At 39.5% G+C, this 26,051-nt stretch overlaps 2 protein-coding genes across 4 annotated transcripts in view; one reads left to right on the top strand and one right to left on the bottom strand.

The window, feature by feature from the left end:
• The window catches only part of ERP44 (endoplasmic reticulum protein 44), a 46,321-nt gene extending 33,848 nt beyond the window's left edge, over positions 1–12,473 (bottom strand). The window contains exon 1 of the mRNA XM_052704153.1: positions 12,299–12,473. Coding sequence (XP_052560113.1) covers positions 12,299–12,355 — 57 coding nt within the window. The 5' untranslated portion in view covers positions 12,356–12,473. The remainder of the gene's footprint in view (positions 1–12,298) is intronic.
• Positions 12,474–12,575: 102 nt separating this feature from the next.
• The window catches only part of INVS (inversin), an 82,731-nt gene continuing 69,255 nt past the window's right edge, over positions 12,576–26,051 (top strand). The window contains exons 1-3 of one of the 3 annotated variants that reach the window (XM_052704136.1): positions 12,576–12,659; positions 16,874–17,043; positions 23,719–23,885. In XM_052704136.1, the coding sequence (XP_052560096.1) occupies positions 16,917–17,043; positions 23,719–23,885 (294 nt within the window). In that variant the 5' untranslated portion in view covers positions 12,576–12,659; positions 16,874–16,916. Of the gene's footprint in view, positions 12,660–14,310; positions 14,400–16,873; positions 17,044–23,718; positions 23,886–26,051 lie in introns of those variants that run through there. The other 2 variants (XM_052704137.1, XM_052704138.1) reach the window with 2 other exon arrangements.

The following is a 26,051-nucleotide window of genomic DNA, read 5'->3' as shown; positions in this document are numbered from 1 at the left end:
CTAAGTGGTCTGATTATCTGGCACCAATACACTGATTCACTTTCAGGAAGGAATAAAGAACATGAAGTAGAAATGATTAGCATCAACTAAACTGCAACAGCTGTTTATGAAAGTTAGTACCCTCAAGTTTTTGAGCTTGTCAAAGGTATGATCCAGCAAAATAAAAGAAATGGCTGCTTGGTATTATCTTGTCCAGGAGGCAGTTCTGAGAGCACAACACAATACTTTGCTGCTCCTTTCCACAGTGCCAAGGAAAAAGACCTGTTCTGCATTTAGGGAATTGCACAAAAGCCACCACCAGAACCGTTCATAGGAGACAGTCCAAAGCTTGGAATTTAAGGCCAGGTTGGTTGGGACCCTGGGCAGCTGAGCTGGTGGGGGGCAGCCCTGCCCACAGCAGGGGGTTGGGTGGGTGGGCTTTGAGGTCCCTTCCAACCCAAACCACTCCATGATTGCACGTGCATTCTCCCTCTATCTTATCATTCTTGGACAAGCAACAGAGATGGATATTAGAATGAAAACAAGAGTCATACTCTTCCCAAGAGAAGGGGAACAGCTCTGGCAGTGGGGGATGGACTTGATGGTCACTGCAGTGAGATCCCTTCCAAACCCTGCAGTCCTGCAATTCAGTGAACTGCGTGGAAGGAGAAGCAACCAAACTCTATTCAAAGTGCAGTCCTGGAGGTGGAAACTAGAAGTAGCTGTAGTGTTCCTACCAGAAATGGAATTTCCTATATAGCACATGAATGTTTGCTGTCTTGGAAAATTAATTTACCAGCTTATACACTCATCCCTTCAGATTATTTCACATCTGCTGCCTACACACATTCCAACACATTAAAAATAACACCATTCCTGTTAAGTATTAATTTCAATAGATGCTAATACATACCAGTATTACTGTTGAACAAGACAAAAGCCAACTTATTTCAAATGAAATACTCTATTTCAACACCTACTCACTTTCAGTTGCTTATCTTTTCATTAACCATGTATTCACTAGTGCAAATTACAATTTATTTTCACTTCTGCTTCAAAACATGGAGCTCTCTCTCTCTTTGTGGTGAAAAAAAAGAAAAAAAAAAAAAGATACGAACTTTCAGCAAAGACAAGCCTGGGGAGTTTTACCTTTCAGGCTGGAACTTGTTTTCAGAGTGGGTAGGAATGGCATAAACCAGCTGTTCAAATGCAAATAAAAGAGGCTATCATAAGCACATATGAACTAGCCCTCACAATAAAAATACCTCATAGGCAGTTTAGATAAAATATCGGGCAAAATGACAGTGCAGCCTTAGAGCAACCTGCATTTTCACATATCTGTAACATTCTGCAGATGATTCTGAGTGGCAGTGTGTGAGATATAAGTCACTCTGCTTGGTCTGGTGGTTTTTGTTTTGTTGTGCTTTTTTTGTTGTTTATTGATTGGGTTTTTTCAGTTTGCTTTCTTTTTGTTGTGTGTGTGGTTTTCTGCTGTTGCTGCTTTTTCATCCAAAGATGAAAGCATCCAGGAGGTTCACAGAGGAGCACCCATAATAACAGTAAGCAAGAAGCTTACACACATTTGCCAGCACAAAGTCAGTTCTAGAAGAGCATTCATATCCTCATTGAAAGATGAAGATCAAAACCCTGCGGCTCCAGAGGCACTAACTGCTTTAAACTACACAACTGATGCACTGCTATAAACAAAAACCTCAGCAAAAATGACAATTATATAACCAAAAATACTGAATGCATACAAATAGAATGCAAATACAATACAAATATACAAAAATACAATAATAATATACATATATACAAAAATACAATAAAAGTAAAGCTAGGGTCATTCTCTCCACCAACTTTACCCAAGGGGAAGAAAAACACGTTAGTTTAAACGCCACTCAATATTAGGGAACACAAGCAGACAAACCAAGTCTCCACTAACACTGTTTGAGTTGTGCTGCTCATATTTGTGCCAAAGCCAAGCTGTACTTAGGAATGAAAAAAATTGGCTTCCAAATGCAGAAACACAGCCAACTCAATTTGGCCCAAATTTTATTGCTCAAGGCTAGAACAAGTGCTAGAAGTAAAGCAGCAAAGAAGCAAGTGTGTGGATGACAACTAGTTAAATTCCTACTCTCTTCCAATTTTAGAATCACATTCATGCTGCACAAGAGCCAAACGAACCCATTCATGAATATGCACACAACTACCACTGTTCATTAACCTCATATCTACAACTTCTAGCACCAGTACTTCCTGCACTGCTAAGATCTTCCTGGTGATGCAGTTCTCCCTCAGCATGATTGAGCTGCCACCTTCCCTCACACAACCTCCTCATGTTCCAGCAGGAGGTCGAGGATTCCTACAGCTATCAAAAGACAAATAAAGCACAGCACAGCCACCCAGAGCACATAAAACTTTTGTTTATACATTAAAAACATTTGAGATTCAGTCCTGTGTTGTTGCTGCTGCTGCTGCTGCTCCTTCCTCTTCTTGTGAAGAAATGAAGCAAGGAAGAATACCTTAGATTTCCTAAATTATGAACTTTCCATTCCCACACCATGTGAAAAGAATCACAGAATCATAGAATGGCCCGGGTTGAAAAGGACCACAATGATCATCGAGTTTCAACCCCCCTGCTATGTGCAGGGTCACCAACCAGCAGACCAGGCTGCCCAGAGCCACATCCAGCCTGGCCTTGAATGCCTCCAGGGATGGGGCATCCACAGCCTCCTTGGGCAACCTGTTCCAGTGTGTCACCACCCTCTGTGTGAAAAACTTACTCCTAAAAAAGCCCAAATCCATTCATTGATAATTCCATTCATATGTTAAATAAACAGTAATTGGAATATGCTTCACAGCTGCATTTTAATCCACATAATTGCATCGGAAAAATCTCTCTATTTAACAGAGGAATAATAAGAAAGAAAAAAAAAAAAAAAAAGATACATTTTACAATTGATTAGTTTGCTATCTTTGACATTAGAATGTAACTTAAAGCAACACAGCCTGGGCCTGAAGGGGAAAAAGTTCATCTTTGGGGCCACATCTTCACTTCATATTCATATCATAGTTTGAATGAGTGGCTAACTTCAGGCTGCGTAGGAGTTATTTCTATTCTAAGCAGCTGCTGAAGGCCTGCACATATGCAATCAATTTCTCTTGGATTACTCTGGGTAACAGAAGAGTAAATAATGCAGTACACAGACACATGCTACAGATACACTGGAATGCACAAAAGAATGTGATAGAAAGATACTTGATTGCTGCACAACCCCCAGGAAATATGAACTGCAACAAGTTCCAGGCTGAGTCCCAAGAAAAATTTCAAGCAAGTATTCCAGACAGGCCCTAAAAATACTATTTAGAACACTTACACGATGCAGTGCATGAACTGGGAGCAATTATCAGAGAGACACTGGCTCTGCAGTTCACAGAATCATAGAATAGCATGTGTTGAAAAGGTCCACAATGATCATCTAGTTTCAACCCCACTGCCATAGGCAGGGTTGCCAACCACCAGACCAGGCTGCCCGGAGCCACATCCAGCCTGGATGGAGTTAACCAGCTCAGTGCAGTGAGCTTGCCATTTACGAGGCATGGGGACTGACTGGTTTCTCTTAATAACAGCTCTCAAAATAGCTACAAAAAATCTTCAGCAAGGTATTGATACAGATTTTGGATGGCAGCATCGCAGCTATATGTTATTCCAAAATAAGATAATACATAGCAGCTAGGCAATACTATTACATACGTATTCATATGTGTATTTACGTATATATTTGCATCATTTCAGCAAATTTTGTTGGCCTAAGTTGGCAGGAAAAAAAAAATCACACAGAAATAAAAAGCCCCTTCCCCCTGCAATTATATGTTCTTAACCAAAGCAGTTTGAAATGTCAAAGGCAATTCCTGAGAGGCCTACACACTCACTGAGCTCCCATCACTAATTAATGGATCATTAGTAGGAAAGAACCCCTAACTGTTTCACTCTGCACCACATACTGTCTTAATTACCTTTGTGAAGCTACCAATTTGTCTTTCAGTCATCCTAGCCAAAAATCCCAAGTGAATTGACTCAACAGGGAGAAGGAAAAAAAAGTACTTTCATACACACATTTATGAAAATCCACCACTTTTATGACTGGCAAAGGATTTAGGGGCTAAACATTTCCAACATTTAAGAAAGGGATATCAATAAACTATGGCAGAGACAGAAGTGATAGACAGAGACCAAAAGAACAAAAAGCTCTTGGGATACAAATGCGGGTACATCTGAAACACTTTCCCTTTGTGAAGCTTTTGAAAAAGTTAATTATATCATCACTTCATAATCACGACAGCTATGGGAAACAGCAAAACACTATCACAGCTGTTGTTTTCTTTTTCAAGACCATTGGAACAGGCACCTATTCCTTGCCTTTCAAAATACTTTCTTGCAGAGCTCCTAATGAACAAGTTATCTCCATGTTTGTGCCCAATTCCCACATGAATCCATTTGGAGATGAGATCTAAGCTACACTGCCAGTTATCTTACAGTAGGGATTAGAATGCTTTTCCTGTTCACAAATGTTAAGAAAAAAAAGACCACCCAAAGAAACCCATACAGCACAAACTGACATCCTCACAGTCTTCTTTTTGGATGCACCTTGATAAAACACACACTGAAACCAGGCAACAACCACTGATGGCAGGCAAGACTGGAGGCATGCTGGCAGCAGGAAGTATTGCCAAAGAACCTGTTCACTCACTACGTTACTGCTCTAGGGCTCCACTATCTACAGGAAGTTTGTGCTTCATTAACACCATTTCAGATACAAAGTTTTAGTGATAAAAACCAAGAAAACAAAAAGAAACCTCACACTTCTCTACCACTGGGATCACTTTCCTTTCTAAAGCGAATGCCATGTGGGTTAACGTTCCCTTAGTTGTACTTTACATAGAATATCTCTAATTGAAAGGGATTCATCTAAGGATCGTTGAGTCCAACTCCTGGCTCCACTCAGGACCATCCAAAATTCAAACCCTATGTGTAAGAGCACTGTCCAAATATTTTTTGTGATGTGGTAACCCACTTCCTCCATGAAATAAGCCTTTGTGAGCTCCAGCAATTCATTTCATCACAACAGCTGACAAAGCTTCCAGCTATAGCTCACTAATGAACAGAATTCAGAATCATTTCCATTTAACATCTACTATGATATATATATACTTTTAATAGAGGTAGAACTCAAAAAAAGCGACAAAAACTGAAGACAGTCAGTTCTTAATTGTTCTTAATAACAATTCTGTCCACTTACAGACCACAGTTCTGAAAGGCAAAATGGCCCATGAGAGTCAGTCAATCAAGGACAACCCCTTCAAAGCACAAAGCCCACCTACCTTGCTATGCAGCAAGCTACCACGGCAGAAAACCTACATGGATTAACACAACTTGTGGATGAGTTCAGAAACAGAAATCAAAGTTCACAGAAGGCAGAAGTAGGTAAGAAAAGGAATACTTGGCAGAAGTATAAAAACACTGCTTGAGTAGGCAAGATGAAATCAGAAAAGCCCAAGTTGAAACCAGAGAGGGATGTTAAAGAACAACAGAAGGTTTCTATAGTTATGCAGGCAACAAAAGGAAGAATAAAAAAGACTGTAAAGCCACATGAAGGTAAAAACAAGTTAGAAACCTATTAAACAAGTTGAACATACACAGATGCTCAGAACCAGATGGCATGTAGTTTCCTGGGTCCCCAGGAAAATCATGAAGGCGGATTTTCTTCCCAAAAGTCACATCCATCCAGTAGAAATTTAGAAACATTAAATCCATCTCATCAATTTGATTGTCCTCTGTAATAAGATGACTGCTCTCTCTAAATGAGGAAAGAATATTACATGTTGTTTGCATTAGCTTTAACAAGGCTCTGACACAGTCTTTCAAAGTATCCTTAGAGCTAAATTGGTAGTATGTTAAATGAATAAGTGAAATATAAAGTAAACCACACAGCAGTTGGGCTCAAAGGGCTCTAATCAAAGGGAGTAGGTACAACTGGTCTCTAATGGAGTTTCTCCAGGATCAATATTGAATACAAGAAATGTTTGCCTTTACTAATGACCAGAATAGTAGAACAAAGTGCCTAGTCTGCAATTTCCTGAGGATACAGAACTGGGCAACTGTGCAAGGGCAGAAATCTGCACTCAGCAAGACCTCAGTCAGAGAAATGCTCTGACAGGAATCTCATGAAGTTCAATGTGGGCAAAGTCCTGCATCTGGGGTGGAATAACCCCACGTGGGCTAGCGGCCAACTAGACAGAAAACATCTGTCTTCTGCAACAGTCAATTTCTCATAGTAGAATACACAAATTATGAAATTATCTTGCAATCCATCATTTTTTATGACACCCTTTTTGTAATCACCAGAGCATAATTTAATATGAACAGAGTACTACAGCTGGTTTGGAGAAATTCAGTATTCTGACATTAGAATCTTCATCTGGAAGTAAAAAAAACATTCAGAGTTAATGCTGAGTACAGCAACAGCTTCACAGAATAACCCTTAACAATGTAAAATGAAATACCTGAAAGTCAACAAATTTAAAAGTCAAATGTATTCCATTCCTAAAACCCTTTATGAACATTAAAAAAAAATTAGGTTATGTGAACAGCTGACAACACCAATGGTTTTCAGAAAGAAAAATCATGTGCCTACCAATGGTTAACGTGCTCCTAACGAAGATACATCAGAAAAGAGAAGTACAAAAGCAGAACTCACAGAAAGAAATTTTGATCTCTCCTTCTTTCCTAATTCTCTAGGACACCTAACCTCTCCTACTTCTCTGGGGAGCTCACTCCGCTACAGTTTTGGAAGAAAACATTGCCTACCCTTTGACACAGCACCTGATATTACTTCTGCTTGTATTTTCAAATGTTCCTCCTCTGTATCACTGAGAACTCTCAAAAAATACATCTGAAAATATTGCTAAAGCACCCAAAATCACTTCATTATTGAAGCATCCACTACTTGAAAACATAGGACTCACCTGAAGAGACACTGAAGTTCAGACGTATAATTACATGATATATACTGCATTTTTATATTTTCTTTTCACGAGATGAATTTCTCCCTTCAAACAAACTACATTCAATAAGCTCACATAATAATGTTCAAGTAAAAAACAACAACAAAAAAAGCAAAGAAGCCACTACATGGAATAACTGGAAACTGTTCAAGTGAGGTTTACAAAAGAGCCTGCAAAGTGAACATATAGTCTTGAAGTCTTTCCAAAGAATTAAGTTTGATTAAAACAAAGGAGACAACTGCTGTGCATCTCAAAGGTGGTACACTGTTTTCCCAAAGAAGTGGTATGAGGCCCAGTGTCTCACTTAAGAAAGTTGCCCTGCCAAAAAAGAGGCTAAAGCAAAACACAAGGGTATCAAAAGAAAATGAAGATAAGGAACATCAGAGAGAGTATGTCTGCCAGAAAGAGCATCTGTAATACTGTGCAGTCACAAATTCCTTTACACACTTTCAAACACTGTCTTAGTCCTCTGTTTGAAGAATTGTTTCAGTTTCTCCGCTTTCCAGCTGAGTGCTTCAATGAGGAAGCTTGCCAATTACGTGGCATAGCATGAAAGATGTAATAGATCAGTAATATGCTTCTCCTACTCACCTAGGAAGAGAACGGGAACAGGGTGAGGAAGTTCCTCAGTTAACACCTCATCTACTTGGAACTCTTGTGCTACTCTCGCAGGGAACCCCCTTCCGTTTTTTAAGGCTCAGTGATGTCAGATTTGCCTATAGTTACGTTTGGCTAATGCTCAAATTCAGAATATTGCATTTTGAGCAGGATCCATGCAAAGATAAACAAGTGCATAGAAACACACCTTACTCACTGCAAGATTACATAGTTCAATTTCTCTCTGGGCTTTACTTGTACAATTTACTACTTGTACAATTTAACAGTGAGATAAGGCATTATTTAATTTTCACTTTCACTCTTCGGATACTTGATGTCAAATCAACAAGACAAAAGGCAGTGGCAATCAAACAAGAAACAGAAATATTACCCTATAGCATTTTTTCTAATTAAAATTTTAATAGAAAACTCAAAGAAGAGGCAGTAGATAATGAACTAAGTTACTGCTTCTAGCAGTTGCAACTGCATTACTATGCAGGATGTCTTTTGAAAGCTTCACTAAAAATACAAAAATTATAGTGTAACACAAACTGTAACACTAAGTATTACCTGATAATAACAAAGCCACATCAGCTTATAGAAAACAAATACAAACAGACAGCAGAACATTCACCAAGCTTCCACAGAAACCCCAGGATGCTACTTAAAAAATGAGGTATAGGAAAACTGGGGAGAGACTTTTTGTAAGAACATGAACATGGAGAAATGGCTTTAAACCGGAAGAGGGTAAATTTAGACTAGGTATCAGGAAGGGATTCTTTACTGTGAGTGTGGTGAGACACTGGAACAGGTTGCCTCTTCCTAAAAGCACTAAAGGCCAGGCTGGATGGGGCTTTGAGCATCCTGGTAAGAGGGAGGTGTCCCTGCCTTTAGCAGGGGGTTGGAACCTTAAAGGTCCCTTCCAACCCAAACCATTCAATGATTCTGTGCATACTTTAAAATTGTGAAAACTTTTCACATTCCCAGAATATCACAGGACACATATGTCCTTCCAATGGCATTGTCAAGTATGTTACAAAATAGGTGCTCTTGCTTTGTCTGGGATGCCTTTCCAAACAAGCTACAAAGTAAAGCCGTAACAGTAGTTTTGAAACACAACAAAATACCAGAGACCAAAATGCAAGAATAGGGAAATTCTTTTACAGTTGCTTGAGGGAAAAAATAATTTAAAGAGAGTAAAACAACTTCCCCATTCACTTTTCTCCCTATCAGTTGGTAGTTTCCTCTGTTCACATCTGTTCCTCAGAGACACCGCATACATGAGTTCCCCAGTAGACTACTGAGCAATATGACAAGTATCTGTTAAACATGTTCTGCAGTAAGAGCACATGCAACGGAGTATCTTGTGTACTTGGTCTGTAATGAAAATTGCAGAACATCTGCAAGTGAAGGCAAACCATAAGGATTGGTTAGAGCAAAACTAAAGAACCACACCTTGCCTTAGAGAAAATGTGGTGAGGCAGCATCACGTCAGCATTTATTCCACTCTCTCAGATTCATTAGATCTGTCCTACCCGGTGTTAAGCAACATACCAGCATGGCAGAAACATTATTCATATACAAGCAAGAAGTGCACACATCCACTTTTTCAGTCCAATCTTGCAATTAGCTCTGCAGCCTGGGCTCTGCCCTGCCTGCCCTCCCTCTCAGCTTCAGCATTAGAAAAACAGGGTTCACACCACCCTGTACTTACTCCTCACCCCTCTCTCCAGACACTGTTTCACAGCAGCCCTGCTCTGATCCAGTACTAAACCTTCACCTGAGAATTCAAACCGAGGAGGGAACAGGTCTGTTTTGGGCCTGGTGGGTATCCCTGTACTGCGACCTCCGAACTAGCAAAGCAACCTTTAGTGAGATTGGGAGGTATATTAGGAAACACAAAGACAGTGGTCCAAAACTCTCTGAAACTTTAGTGATCTCTTACTGATAATTTTTAGACAAAAGAACTACTCTTGATATAGATATTGTATTTTATTTCATAGTATTTCAATTCTCAGCATCTTTTACCTAGTTTTCTGTACTTTCAATACAAATAAGTACTTTCTACACTCAGTCTACTTCAATTTCCTCCTATTCCTGTATTATACATCCTGCTTTACTAATATGCTATGTTCGTTCTTTTCCCTGCCTTTTCTTCCCCTATTTAGAAATTGGTTTTTAGCACTTTTCAGTGTACACCTGCTTTGAAAAACATTCTGACAAACGAGTATTATTACAAGATGGGGAGCATCATTACACAGCAGTGCAAAAGTTCATCCATTATACTTTTGGTATGCAGAGCTCTGGAAACAAAAGCAATAAATATGAAAAATAAAGAACAACTTATTTCCCCCAGAGAATAGACTGCGTAGAAAAAGAAATATGCTTATCCAAAAGTTTGGAAATTTAATTTCTTTAAGACTTTATTGCTATTACTAAGCAAGTCCAGCTTAGTAAGCTGTTGTCACAGCTGCATATCAATGCAATCTCTTCTAGAAACCACTGATGGAACACTGAAAGGCTCACATAGACAAAATACACCGACTGTCAATCCCAAAGATGTTCTGCTGGACAACACATCCTTGGGACACAGAGCAGACGGCTCCCTCAAACTCTGCTATACAAAGCCAAGCTTTTGTGGTTGTTAAGATGAGAAAGAAAGCTACAAGAACGCTGAAGATGGTCACATACACACTACCAGATTCTCCACATGCCATAAGAAAAAAAGTACGATATTTTTCACAACTACTTTAAAGAAAAAGTCTCCTTCTCCTACTCTCAGTCTGCTCAGGACAACTTTTCCAAAGCTCACATCAAATCTACTGCAAGAAGTGGCTCACTGTCTTGATCCAAGTGCATAACCAGGCACCTTACAATACAGGGGTATGTCTGAGATGACGCTGAAGAATTACACAGATAACATTACATATAATTATATTTTACCTCCCCAACATCTCTCAAAAAAAAGAAAACCACATCATCTCCGATCTGTACTCTTTGTGAGGTTTTATGCACATTGTTCTTTTTAATCTCATTAGAAATTGGTTTAAATGACAGCAACTAAAGCTTGGGGAAGTTTCAGGTCTTCACCACAATCTATTCTGTAAGTTGACGTGCATGTGATGCATATTAAATTTGCATGGATCCAGTGTACCATGAAGAAAGAAAAATGCTCTCATTACCCCCGAGCACTCTCAAACTTATACTTGCCTGTTTAAACTGTGTTTTAAAAAAAATACATGCTCCTAGTTTTCACTCATTGGAGCCTGTACTGAAAACAACAGTTAAAATGTCGATTTTAGCATACAGACAATACTACTTCTGTTTCAATGCACAGATATGACCTGAAAATCCTAGGTTACTCAGTGTATTAGCAGAGAGCTAATACACTACAAATAGCCACCTATATACAAACTCTTCAAAAAATGTCTTTTTCAAACCTCACAAATTCTGTATGGTTATTGAATTTGAAACTGCAGCAAGCTTATGGTAATTTAACTGAAGCTCACTCAGGTAGAAGTGCACATTTCAAAGAGGTAATGAGCGATCCTGTTCATTAAGCACCTGTCTTCAAGTTCCTATTCATTCATGAGCTGCTGCATCGCTGTGTATTTCCCCTTAGATCCCCAAAACTCTATTTGGAATCACAGAATATGTTGAGTTGGAAGGGATTCTTAAAGATCACTGAATCTAACTCCTGGCTCCACACGGGCTCACCCAAAACTCAAACTCTATGTCTGAGAGCAGTGTCCAAACACTCCTTGCACTCCAGCACTCAGGGCTGTGCCCACTGGACAGCCTGTTCCAGTGCCCACTGCCCTCTGGTGCAGAACCTTTTCCTGATGATCCAACCTCCACCTTCCCCAGTTTCAATACATTATCTTATACATATCATTCACTACACAAACAGCTAGGTGTTTGTTCCTTTTTTTTCCGACTTAGCTAACTTTACCTCTCATGATTCCTTGTTTTACTCTTCCACATTTAAAATAAATTAACTAAGCAAAACCTCATTAAATTTACACAAGCCTCCTTTGGCTCTGCAAGTCTCCTAAGCTCTAAAGGCTCAGGATGTGGCTCAGTACAAGCCAGGAAAACAAAGAATCAGTACACTGGCCTGTTTAAAAGATAAGAGGGCCTCCTTATCTCCACAAAGGACACGCATCAGTGATTCACGTCTGCAAAGGCAGAAAGTAGCTCAGATTGAGCAAGCTTAAAAAAAAAAATACCAAAAAAGCCACATTTTGACAACCGCAGCTGAATTCCACGAGCCTCTCGGGCACTCAGGAACTTGTTTCCAACTCTGCCCGCTGAGCTCCGAGTGGACTGCCGTCCACCTCCCGAGCGCGCCGATGGGACGGGGCCAGAAGGCCGCCGCGGGACAGTCAGCCCTGCCCCGAGCGTAGCGGGGAACAGGCCCGAGGCGGGAGTCCCGCACAGCGCCGTGCGCAGGCCGTGCCCCGCCCCGCAGCCTATCAGCCCCAGCCACAGCGTCGTCCTCCCCCAGCCGGGAAGCTCGCTCTCAGCTCGGGCCCTGCAGGTGTCGGCGGCGCCGCTCCCGCCCAAGGCCGGCCCGAGGAAGGGCCCCGAACCGGTGCCGGCTGCCGGGAGAGCAGAGGGCCGCGGGGCGGGCGGGTAGAAGCCGGCGGCTTACCAAGAGGAGGAAGAGGCGGCCGGGCTGAGGCGGGAGCAGGAAGATGGCGGGTCTCATGGTAGATCAGGCGCCCGGCGGCGGGGTGGGGGGGGAGAAACGCGGCTCCCACGCTCGGCGGCCGCGGCGGTTCCGCACTTCCCCCGTCGCCAGGAAACACCCGCGGCCGTCCCACCACCGGGCCCCGCGCCGCCCGCCTTCGCCACTCACTTCCGGGTGCCAGCAGGAGCACGCCGGGAAGCGTAGTTCTTAGCCGGGGAAAAGGAGAAGCGCGCCCTCCCGGCGCGCCCCGCGCGGAGGGCCCGGCTATCCCAGCATGCAGCGGGGGCGCCCCCTCTGTCAGGGCGGGGCGGGCGGTGCTGAGGTGAGCGTTGGGGCGCGGTGGCCGCGGCGGGGCGGTTGTAGGGCTGGGAGGGGTTTGCCTGTTTGTTCTGACCCGGCGCTCGTTATCCGCCTTTGGGGTTTCCTCCTCCTCTCCTTCTTGTTGCTTTGGGCCGGAAAAGTTCTCCGAGTTTACGTAATTGGGGTAACTCAGCTCGTGAGTAGCAGCGGGCGACTGCGCTGTCTTAATGTCTCTTCTTGTGCCTGTACGTTGAATGCCCAGTCTTCTGGGTCCGCTCCTGTTGTTGACTGATGCTGCTTTCCTGTCAGCTTTATCAATAAAATTTGATAGAGTGGAGTCATTGCAGCCCGTGTTTCTCTCCGTGTTAGTTTCAGAGAGAGAGAGTGAATTATATGCTTGATTCCCCCAGTACAGTGTACACAGCAGATAATGCCAACAGTATCACTTTATATAAATAGATCTTGTGGTTATTTCTTGATTATTGTTGGTTTTTGTCCCGCAGAAGTAAGAAAAAACTTTTGTAGTTGAGGATCTTTATCAAACTGCTCTTCCAGTTTGTCATATACAGGAGAGCAACATCTGAGGAAAGCGATGTATTTTCCTTTTATAGTTCCTCTCAATATCTCATAATTTCTGTGATTCCGAATTAGGTCTTTCAATATAGTGATGATGCTCTACTGAAAGTTGTTGTAGAGGTAATTGTCTGCTTCTCTTAAAAATGTGATTACTGAAACTTTGTACAGTAGTGATTCTTCTTGTTTTGTTTTTTTTTTTCTTGGAAGTAGGAACGTCATTACTAATTCTCTGCGACGTGCAGTCAGTTTAATATTACTGCTGATTTGTAACTGGGATGCTTCTGGTGCTTTATTAAGGTCTCCAGTAGTTGCTGAATTTTATGCTGTAATCCGTGGATATCATATAAAGTATTCACATCCATTTGTAATCTATTTGGGGTGACTTTGTAAGGACTGTCAGCAGTGTGGAAATGAAATTAATGCTAACCAAACTATTTTGTTAGCACTGGGAGAGATGAGGCAAATGCATCTTTTGTCATAACTGTTTTCATTACTTTTTGTCATAACCTTTCCAAAATAAAGGTAGAGCAAATACAGTATTAAAAATACTAACAGAGGCTTGCTGGCGTTTGTATTCCAACTACCATTACTGCCAGTTCTCATTCACATCAATGTAAACCTTACCTTGTGCTTTGCTGTGCTTTGCTTCAGGAATTAATCCGTGTTTTGTACTTCTCAGAATGCTGATTCCCCACCTCTTCCTCCAACTGTTGTAGACATCCCCCTAAAATAGTAAAACTGAAAAGTAGATGTTGTTTTTAAGTTCTTCTGGTTTGTATTTAAACAGTGAGTCTTTAACTCGAATGCCTTTTTGGAGTCTTTTTATTAAATTGGTTCAATCTAGAGCCACAACAATGATGAAGGGACTGAAGCATCTCCTGTGAGGAAAAGCTGAGAGAGGGGGGACTTCAGTCTAGAGAAGGGGTGGTCCAGAGGTGGATCACAGCACTGTCAAGTATCTAAAGTGAGGTGCAAATAACACAGGTCCAGGCTCTTTTCAGTGCTGCCCCATGACAGGGATAGAGGTAATGGGCATAGACTGAAGCACAGGAGGTTTCGTCTGAGCACCAGGTAGTATTTCTATGCCCAGAGGCTGTGGAGTCTCTTTGGAGGTATCCAGAAGCTGCTGGGATATGGGCAGCTTGATTTGGGTAGCCCTGCTGCAACTGGGACTGGATGGAACCAGGTGAGCCCAGAGGGCCCTGACAACTTCAGCCACGCTGTGATTCCTATTTACGATTTCTTTTGTTTGGTTCCATGTGGCAATGTTGAAGATGGAATTGTGTTAGAATCGCACAATGCACAGTATTCCTGTAGCATGTGAGGAAAACATTTGGTTCTTCATCCTGTTGAGTACTCCAGATAATAAAGCATTTTGAGGGTGCTCAGATTGGCAGTATAAGAGCTGGAGGGAGCATTCTCCACTTGTTTAGAAGAGTTGTCCAGAATATTCAGATATGGTTAGTGGACAAGTCATGGGGAAGTATCTTCCAACCACGCGTGTCTGAACCAGCTGGAATGATAGTGAAAGAAAGAATCTGCAAATAAAATGCAAAGAAAATGGAAGAAAATACATCAGTGATAGCTTTGGGGATAAAACTACTATCTCAAAATCCTAACAGGTGTAAAATTCCAGTGGTGTATATTGGTCCACTTAAAAGAGAGATTGCTCATTTATCTTCCTATCCACAGGAATTGTACTGAGGAAAAGACAAGACAATTTAAATTCAAGCTGCAGCGTTATGCATCAAGTGCCCATTAAATTATGTAGCATCCATCTCTGCAGCTTTCTTCCTTCTCTCTTTCCTCCTGTTTATATTGCAGCTAAGTATGGTAATGTTTTCATTTGTGGTGTTTTAGGACATTTTTTCTGTCTTCCATAGTTGTACAAGTGGAAATGTTCTTAACCTTCTCTCACCTTAGCTCTTTGAACTCTTTTCTTGTCTTCTTCTGAAAGTAGCTAGGGCTGTGAATCCATTAATCACTCATTCTTTTTATGAGAAAGATCATCTACTTATGTGCTAAAACAAGTACACCAAAAAACATTTGGCAACTTTTAAGGGACATAAAGGAATTAGATAAGGATGGAGGTGTTCATGATTCAAGAGATGCTGAACGTTGTCATGTTATTCAGAGGCTTATTCAGTGGTGGAAGAGGAGAGTGTCAGGACGGGATCCTGTTGTTCTATAGGTTTCAGTTGACCAGATGTGGCTCCAGAACTATTTCCAATTGTGAAAAACGCTTTCATAAGATCATGAGGAGTTCATCCTTGCACCTCTGCACTGACATTCTCAACTGAGCAAACTTGTGGTGCTATGAGCATGCAGGCCCTTCTTTATTTCTGATACACAGAGCAGACCTGAATTGGTCATTATCAAGGTCTGGTACACTGATAGTTCAGTGAAGGTGACACCGGTAGTTCAGTGAAAGTGATAGTTCCATTTCAAAAGAGGCTAGGAAGGCAAAAGTACTAGCAGGTATAATTTAGGTAATAAATGGAGAAGAAAAAAAGAGAGACCTTTTAGCAGCCTAACTCCAATTTTTGCCTACATCTTGAATACCTAGTGGTGTTTAGTGGAGTTTAGTTTCCATCTCAATGGGGTATGACTGAACTGGGGAAGAGTCCAAAAAAGCTAATTAAAATGTTCAGACATACATAAAAGCCCCTGCCTACGGAACAGCTTAATAATGTCCAACGCTTTCAGCTAAAGGAATATACGATTGTGGAAGCTATGTCAGAGATGTGTAACATAATTACTGATAGATGAGAACTTCTGTTTACCTTCCAGTTCTAGATTTAAGGGGCCTCAAATGCCAAGAGCCACTTCAGAACAGATGGAGGAAAGCAGTTCATCCGTACAGTGTTTGGTTGTGCTGTGGCACTCCTTGATCAGTGGATATAGTGAATAAGTTGAGAGGAGACTAGACAGGTTTGTAGAACAGAAATTAACTGAAGAAAATTAACAGAATTTTACAAGCTCTAAATACACAGAAATAAAAGTCCACTTCAGGAATGTTGGAGTAGTTATAAGTTAAGAAAATATTTAGAAAAGAGGAACAAAGGCATAAGTGTATTTACCTTGTTCTTTGCTACTGGCCAGTTTGAGATAGAGCTTGATCTGATTCACTGTGGCTTTTCTTGCACACGTTTTCCTTCTTCTGTTCAGGTCTGAAGAAGGCTCAAGATCTAAAAAGTTGGTCTGATAATTTCTGTTATGCCAGTTGGTCAAACAAAAGATACTACTTGTGGGTATAAACCTTGCTCTACGTATATTCATAAACCATCATGGTAAAATGCCACCAGATACCAAGTCAATACTTGATAAACACCACAGGTTACTTGAAATATCCATGCCAGCACTCTGAAGAAGGATCTGTTGAATGTATAGATAAATACTGTTCTGTTTGCAGACTTTCGCAAAGCTTACTGACTAAAATTTATTTTGAAGGCAACAAAACTGTAGGATATTTATATATGTACTTGATGTAAAGTTTTGTTAATTGACTCTTGACTAGAAGTAGATTTAACTCACAAAAAAAAAAACAACCCACATTTGTTTTTTCCTATTGTTTAATGGGGCTGTTTATTTTCATTAGCATTGTTTAAGTCATTGTAATGTTATATCAGTTCAGTTGTTTTTTTTTTTTTTGTCCCCTAGAACTGAATTCTTACAGAATATGTTGGTGGTACACATCTGACCTATGATAATACCTTGCAAGAGTATGAATATTTCAACAAACTGCCTCTTCAGTGGTTCCTCATTAGCATCTGAAGTGCATGCTGCTGCTGTTAATGGGGATAAGAGTAACCTCCTAAAGTTAATTGCAGGTAAATGTTTTTCTTGTACATGCTTTTTGGTTTTGGCTTATTGCTCTGATTTGTAGAATACATTTTTGTTTCTTGATTGTATGTATTTCTAGAAAAATAGTCTTGAAAACAGAACTGATTTGTCATTTTATTATTTTTTGCACACGATCGATACTTTCATATGAAATACAGCGAAAATTGATGTGCTGTATAATCAGAAGACTTGTTTAAGACTCATGTTTCAAGGAATTAAAAATTCTGGAGAAGTGCTCTGGGCTGAAATAGTTTGACCCCATTTCCCTATTTTTTGTAATCACTGATTTTTTGAGAAATGGGAAAAACTTGTTTTTCTAGTGATTTGTATAGTTAATATCTTGACATGCCTTAGAAGTAAGTCCTATTTGTTAATTTGATGCTCACAACTGAAGATAAAGAAAGTGACTGACCCTATGGAGGCTGAAGTTAAAATGTTCCCAATCATTTCCATCCAGTTAAGCCCAAAATTTCACCTTTCCTCTCTGTCTAAGAACTGGTACAGTATTGGAAGTTAGTGGTTTTCAAAAGCAGCTTATGTTATATGTTCCAAAAGCAATCTTATATACATTTGAAAAGCTATCTAGCTGAAAACTTCTATTTTCAGCAATTTTGATTAAGTGCAATTTCTGCTGATAATGTAGAAGTTCTGTTTGTTCAGCCTTTTTTGAAAATTTCATTCTTGTAACTTGGTGAGGTTGAATGACTCTGCAATAATAATTAAAAAACAAAAAACAGACATCTTAGTTGTGTTTATACCACTAACTGTCAGTTTTAATGGGAATAATGTCTTTAATGCCAACAGACCAGTGTAGAACAATTCATAAAAGGTGAATGGGTGGTTGATATGCAGATACTTCTAGAAATCTGTGGGATACAACTCCTTCAAAAATCTGTTTTTAAAAGTATTCAGCCTGCACAGAAAGGGGAAAAATGTCTGATGGTAAAAATCTTGACTAACAACCAGAAATGACAAGAATAGTTTTTGTTGAGTTCAGTTTGGTTTTGTTTATCTCACAGCCAAAATATACTTTGAAAATGCAAAGGAGCAAGGAGCAAGTACTTTGACACACTTTGTCAAACATACTGCAAAACACACATTTGAACCAGATATGGAAATAACTTTTTATTCTTCCAAAAGGTAATAATGCAGCAACAAAATAAAAATGCTGCATTCTTTGTAAATGAGGGAAAGAAAGCTGCACGATCCTTTCAGTCTTTGCTGTAATGGCAGAATTTGGCTCTTCTGTTTTGTTGTGTCTTTGCAGGATATGACACAGACCTTACTTTTGCCCAGACAGTACAAAAAAAGTATTGCCTAGCAGAAGAAGAATGCATCAGAGTAATATTTTTAGCTGTTTACCAGGCACAGTTGAAAGTATAACTCGATGCCAAAAGCAAATTGAGCAATTGGCATTACTCACCAAACTTCTTGACTTCATTTAGCCACACCATATAATTGAGGACAGTACATCAGTGCTGTGTGTGCGTATGCTGGATTGCTTAGCGTCATGCTGCTAACACAACTAGCTGCTGCATCTGATTGTGTTGACAGCAGTATATCCTCTAAGATGAAGTCTCACTTTCTGTTTTAGGGGAGGAGAATAACTATTAGTTTCCTCTTTGACTCTTCGCTGTTTGGTTTTACTCCTTTTCCTACCTGCTGAAGTTTAACAGAGCATGCGTGACTGTATACAAACATATACAAACAACAATTACTTTCCTATAATTCATGAATATGGACACATGTAATCCTCCCTGCCACCACTTGTAATTTTAGAGAAGCAGCTGTTTGAAATAATATAGTGTGTATTATGTAATGTTTGTGGGTTTTTTTTTTTTGTTTGTTTGTTTTTTACATCCTGTACAAAGTAAGCAGCATAAATATACAAAATCAAAGGTAAGAAGAAAATTTACGTAGAGAAAGGGAATGTTGTAACAAACTGGCCCTTTATGTTAACAAGTCATGATGCTTAATTACAGGACTTTCTTTGAAGCCTGTAGGTTAAATAACATAAAGCATAATATATGACAAGTTTATTGTATAACCCACATGCAAAGTCTTGCATTTTGTGAGCTGACTAATGCTGTATCATACTGTTTTAGAATTGTACAATCTCTGGCTCTGAATAATGTTCACCTTATTTTTTTGGTTGTTTTTTGAAACACTGGACATGTCTTTAATAGTACCTCTGTGTTAAGAATCGTCTGCATGGTTTTAATCCCAGACACAAAGGAATCAAAAGTTAATTTTGTGTTTGGATGATTATCTTACATTTGACATTTTGATGTAGGGTCTTGATAAGATGTATATAATTGTTTTGTTTCTGAGAATAAAGAAATGTGTATAACAGCTGTTATACCTAAGTGTCCATTCAGTCCAGTTCACTCTAGTGGTGGTATGAGAATTACATAGAAATGTTAGTGTCTGGTGTGACTGCTTGTATAGACTGTGAGGAATCAAAGATGTCTGAATGTGAGAGTTTAATTTCAGAACTGGGCCATTGGATTCCATGGTGTTTGTGATCTCTGTTGGCAACAAGATTGTGAGATGCATGGTCTGGGTGGGCTGAAGAGGAAGGTGTCCATCCTGGAAAGGGAGGAGAATCAAACAAACTTCCTTTCTTAGGCAGGAATGTGGAAGAGGGTTTAATGTTGTCAGAGCACGTTTTAATCAAGCTAATGCGTGAATCTTTAGAAGGCTGTTTTTGCTATGTTGATTACAGAAAATAATAATTTACTCCAACTGTGAAGTCCACAAGATGTTGTGGTTATTGCATATCAAGAGGTTAGTCTTTCTTATCACCCAATGATGACGTAATAGCTCTTAGTACTTGTCCTAGCTCTTACCCTGAGCACTCCTTCCATGAAGTACCCACAGGGCTAACCATTCTAAAGGCCCTAGAGGCGTGCAAGCGCAGTGATTTCTGAAAATAGTTTACCTTAAAAAAAACAGGCAAATCACTGTCATCAAGTTTTGAAGGTCTTGCTCATTTTTTTATTCAGATGCCTTGCAGTCATGGAAACCCTTTGTCTTCAGGTACTGCACTGTTTGGGAGCTGAACTGGGCTTGTTTACCTTGGAAAAGAGAAGGCTCTGGGGAGACCTCATTGTGGCCTTCCAATACTTGAAGGGAGTATATAAACAGGAGGGGGAACAGCTGTTTAAAAGAGTGGATAGTGGGGACAGGGGGGAATGGTTTTAAACTGAGACAGGGAAGGTTTAGGTTAGATATTAGGAGGAAATTTTTCACATAGAGGGTGGTGACACACTGGAACAGGTTGCCCAAGGAGGTTGTGGATGCCCCATCCCTGGAGGCATTCAAGGCCAGGCTGGATGTGGCTCTGGGCAGCCTGGTCTGCTGGTTGGCGACCCTGCACATAACAGGGGGGTTGAAACTAGATGATCATTGTCGTCCTTTTCAACCCAGGCCATTCTATGATTCTGTGATACTAGATTCTATGATTCCATTCTTCCAATTCATCCAAACAGAAGGGTTGTACATGAGCTTTAGGCCATTTTTGCTGTTCTTAACACCAGCCATTTATTTTAGTCTCTACATTCCGCATATCCTCTAACATTATATAACAGACAACTCGCAATTTGAGATTTAACTCAGCTGCTGATTTAAGAGAAAGTACCATGCGAGCAGCCACATACATGTGTTTGATTGGGATTTATTTTCAAAAATACATGTAATTGTGTGAGTCCCATCAGCTTCAATTCATATGAGGCAGTGTTGAGACTGTTCACACCAGAAAGTGGAATAGTTCGTAATTTGGAGAAAGTGGCACATTTGTTTGGATCAGAGCCATGTTAGGTTATGCTTTGGAGCTCAGTTTCTGTATCTTGCTGCACAGGCCTGCATGGTTGTTCGTAACTGGCTTTGATGTTTCTCTGCTGTGCTGTATAGAATGGCAGAAGTCTAACTTTGAAAAAGCTTTTTTTTTTTAGCTAAAATATTGAGATGTAAGGCATCAACAGTTTCACAATATATAAATTTTGAAATATATTTTTTTTAGTAGTAGGGGAAAGAATTACTTTAAAGCTGCAGCCAGTTTGCAATGAAGTCAGTGCTTTGAAATGAAAAGCCTAGCGAAAGGTTTTGCAAGTTAAAGAAAATAATCAAGAAGTAATTCCACTGTTAAACTTGTATGTTACATGTTGAATTATTTCCTAATGAACGTGTACTTTATAAATAACACAACTTGTCGTTTTGAGTAGAAGTAAAGAATTTCAGGTTTCAAAACAAAATTGAGATTAAAACACTTAAATGGATATTTAAATACCAGAGCTTTTTTCTTCAACAGTTTTGGTTACAAATTGGAATTTTAAAACAGCATCAACCACGTTCATAGTATTAGTAAAATTGTATTTCCTATTTTTTAAATGTGTGATAGGGTGTAAATAGTTAGGCTAATACCTTTAAACTTAGCTTTTAACTCACATCTAGAAACGTATTGCAAACTCTAATTGTAAAAATCTTAAGGCTACTTTAAAAAGCGCTATCATAAAATTAGGAGGTTTTTTTATGTCTTCTGTTTTGATTGGGGTATGTGCAATACTTCTCCCATTCTACGCAAAGTTCAGACCAAATTCTTACATAGCTTCTGTACAAGACCATGGTGGAAAAAAAATGCTTGGTGAAAAAAATGTAAAATTCCACTGTTTGGTTTATTAATTGATTTTTCTTGCAGAGAAAAACATACTTTGCTCATTTGTTTATTGTAAATTTGAGACTCGCCTGCTATGTTCATTCTGAGAAAGTTTCTAGAGGAAAAGCTGACAAGAGTATGTGCAGTTTTGAGTGGTTATCTACAGAAAGTGGAATCATAGCTATTCTGTGTCTTCACTTAGATAATAATACAGTAGGAAGAGATAGTATTGTATTTGAATAGTTTGAAGTTGCATAGAAATCCAAAACAAATGTATATGTTTTTCTACGTACATGGTAGACATCTAAAAAATTAGATGGGAGAGCTAGATGTCATATTTTAAATGAAACTACTGATAATATAGTCCCAATGTAAAATTTATGCAAAGAAAGGCATGAATGTGGATAATGTTTCTTCTGCATATTTTGTGTTCTGATATATCAGTGGAAGCCATGTAGGCAGAAAAGTTGTGATGCACATTTAAAAAACAAAGCAGAAAATAAATGTTGCATTGAGGATTCCTAACTTCAAGTCCAAGTAAGGATCTATCATATTTAATATTCTGTTGTTGTCCATCTAATCAATCACAGTAGTACTAAAGGTTACTCTTGTGTGTTGGGTAAATGGCATATTGAGGATCAGATCCTGAAATGTAATTGTTAGAAATAAGTAAGGAATTGACAGGTGAGATTTTGTTAAATCCATGAGAGGATCAGCTCTTGAGTGGGTACATTGGTACAATCTGTATCAGAATGCTACAAAGAGAGATTTTGTAACTCTTATGCATCACCAGCCTTATACAGTTATGAACTCTACAACTGAAGGCTATTAGAATAAAAGCACTTATGGAAGAGAATCTGAAGATGAGTCTTAAAAGTAAACTCCTTGTTTGCAGTGTGAAAGCAGGTGCAAAAGCATTCATCAAAAGAATAAGTGTAGAAAGATCAATGGGAAGCAAACATGGCTCATCAGCAGTGTGAAAGTTGCTGCTGAAAGCAAGCAGGTGTTCTTCAAAAAACATAGCTTTATCTGAGGAAGATGGATACAGATAAAAGAATTCAGGTGGATACAGGTAAGGTTCATGGAATCAGTAAGTCCCCCATAACATCCTTCTCTTCAGATTGGAAACATATGGATTTTACAAGTGAACTGTTTGATGAATGGGGAATTGGTTACAAGATTGTACTCAGAGAGCGGTGGTCAGTGGCTCAATGTGTGGATGAAGGTCAGTGACAAGTAGTGTCCGTTGGGGTCAGTTCTGGGACCAGTGCTGTTTAATATCTTAATTGATGGCATCCACCCACAGTGGGATCGTACACCTTCAGCAAGTTTACAAATGACACCAAGCTATGTGGTGCAATCAACATGCATGAGATGCCAAGGATGGTACGAGATGCCATCCAGAGAGATCTAGACAGACTTTAGCAGTGGGCCCGGGTGAACCTCATGAGATTCAACAAGGCCAAGTGCAAGGTCTTTCACCTGACTCATGACACCCTTCACTAGCAACACAAGCTGGGGGATGTAAGGATTTAGCACAGCCCTGCCAAAAAGGGCTTGGGGGTACTGGTGAATGGTAAGCTGAATGTGAATCAGCAGTGTGCGTGTTCTTGCATCCCAGAAATCCAACCATATCCTGGACTGTATCAAAAGAAACATGGCCAGCAGGTGGAGGGAGATGATCCTGCTCCTCTGCTCTGCGCTGGTGTGATCTCTCTGGGAGCGCTGTATCCAGATGTGGAGTCCTCAGTACAGGAGAGACATGGACTTGTTGAAGTGCATCCAGAGGAGGGCCGCAAAAATGATCTGATCATTGGAATGGAAAAAAAATGTCCTCTAAGTGTCAGTAAAAACAGAGTAAAAAGTAGTAATGTTGATTTTTATGTGATGCTCCATTATTTTGATCACTCTGTTTATATTAAAAGTACCCATTAATAAAATCATAATGCTTTTAATCACAGAATTAATTATTCTATATCATTTGTTGTTGTTGTTGTTATTATTTTAGGAAACTCTGAGCTGAAAGACAAAGAGGACCAATTTGGAAGAACTCCACTTATGTACTGTGTGTTGGCTGACAGGGTAGACTGTGCAGAGGCATTGCTGAAAGCTGGAGCAGATGTTAACAGGGCTGATCGTAGCCGAAGAACTGCTCTCCATCTTGCTGCACAGAAGGTAATTAAATAAGTGCTCTGCCATAATAGAAACTTCTGGCATTCACAGCAAGTATAAAATAGATTTTCTTGTATTGAATATGTTTTTATATCTTTAGAAACCTTTGTTGTTATAGAGGTCAATTCTATACATACATATATACATATATACATGTGTATATATATATATATATACACATATATATATATGTGTATATATATATATATATGTGTATATATATATATATATATACACATGTATATATGTATATATGTATGTATATATGTAAAAATTGTCTTTGTGGCTGTCCGAAGAGAAAGTTCACCATGAGGACTGTGAGCCTCTAGGTGAGAGTGTAGGGAGTGGCTTTTGTCTCACTGTAACAGTGGAACAAGTCCAAGACCTCCTCATGAAATCGAATGTGTATAAGTCCATGGGGCCGGATGGGTTCTGAAAGAGATGGCTGATGTGGTTGCTGAGCTGCCCTCCATCATATTTGAAAAAGCATGGGCTGTCTGGTGAAGTCCCCGGTGACTGGAGAATCTTGCAGTACTTCATTCAGTCTCATTTAAGGCTGCACCAATATAAGCTACTTTCCTTTATTTTCTTTCCTGTATCAAAGAGTTTTGCAAAGGTGCTGGTAGAAATACCTAACTTAAGATGAAGCTATTTGTGTTTCTCTAGAGAATGATAAATAAAATGATTGCCATTTCTTGTCTTTCAGTCTTTATAAAATAGACTGCGTTGTTTTAGTCCTGTTATATCAGAAATACTGAGTTCAGTCATAAACCCTCAGTATTAAGTAAAATGAGTTAGAACAGTAATTGCCTTTTTTCTCTGAGATAGGATTCTCATTGGATAAGACTTTGGACATCAGTAGACAGTACCAAAGATTTTGTGACTTACTTTCTATTAAAAATATTCCTGATAGCATAGCTAGGCTGACCTACTTGTGCTATTCCATGTTCCTTTAGATCCAGAGGTTTTGACAGAAGTAGAAAGTGAAAATGATGTAATAACTTCAGCAACTCTGTCTAGGGTGGTTTTGTTATGAAGGTCGTCTTTACCAATTAATGAGGAAACTGAGATTTCAGAACTGACATTCTTGTCTTGACATGCTTTGTCCAAGTAACTTCCGTAGCTGGAACATATCTTCAAAGCTGTAGTTACCTTGGAAGATATACTGGATTCTCAACAAAGGGTTTGTGGAATCTCTCTGTCTCAAGCTTCAATGATATTATTCTGGACTATTCACAAGAAGTGAAAGGGTTAGAATACTCCCTTACTGGCCTTTTTCTGTAGCGCGTTTAACTCACACTTTATTTTGCCTGAAGTTCTTGAAGTTAATAAGATAGGGTTGGAAAATTCAACTGTTAATACTACTTGGAATGTCAGTACTTTGGAACAACCATGGTTATGCATTGACATGATAACCTTTGCTGATTTGTTGTTTAATGGTAGTAATTATATTCTTAATTGTAAGTCTTCTGTACTTTACATTACATATCTGTTATGAATTTCTTCTTTATTAAAGAGCTTTAAGAGAGGAAATTAATGCAGCTGCAAGATGATGAGGTGAGAATAAGCTCATATAAATGTAGAGATTTATATTGCAGACCGGAGATAGTTCTCTAGATCACTTCTAACTTGCTGAAGAGAATCAGGCACTTCCTTGGCGTAATTCATTCACACTAGAGTATAAGATGTACACCGTAGGACACATGTATTAGCTTAGTCATCCGTTTAGGCAACTAACTAATGTAACCCTTGGTGTTGCAGTTGTCTAAATTGTGACAAATGTATTTCATGGTAAGGCATATATTTTTAGTAAGTAATTTTCAAATCTTCATTTCTATGATGTTTCATACTGTCTTTATTTTGTCCATCAACCTTCAGATAGAGCTGGATGAATGTTTCGATGTTTATAGGCAGTAGGCTTTGTAAATGAAGTTACCTGGCTGGTCTTCTGTGAGTTTTCTTCTATTCTACTCTACAAAAAGAAAGTTTTCGTCTCTCATACTAAAATAGACAGGTGTCCCAAACAATTTCAAGGGTCTACTTTCTTTAAAAAGTAAAAATAAAAAAAGAGAAAGGTGGGAAGGTCCAGTCACTAACTTCAGAAGATTAAAACGCAACAAAAAAAGGAAAGATACAAAGTATGGCAGCAGTGCACTGTGGAGATTGCTG

Source organism: Tympanuchus pallidicinctus, unplaced genomic scaffold, assembly GCF_026119805.1.
Source record: "Tympanuchus pallidicinctus isolate F22 unplaced genomic scaffold, pur_lepc_1.0 scaffold5, whole genome shotgun sequence".
NCBI classification, from domain to species: Eukaryota; Metazoa; Chordata; class Aves; order Galliformes; family Phasianidae; genus Tympanuchus; species Tympanuchus pallidicinctus.
This window is presented reverse-complemented; position numbering and strand designations above follow the sequence as displayed.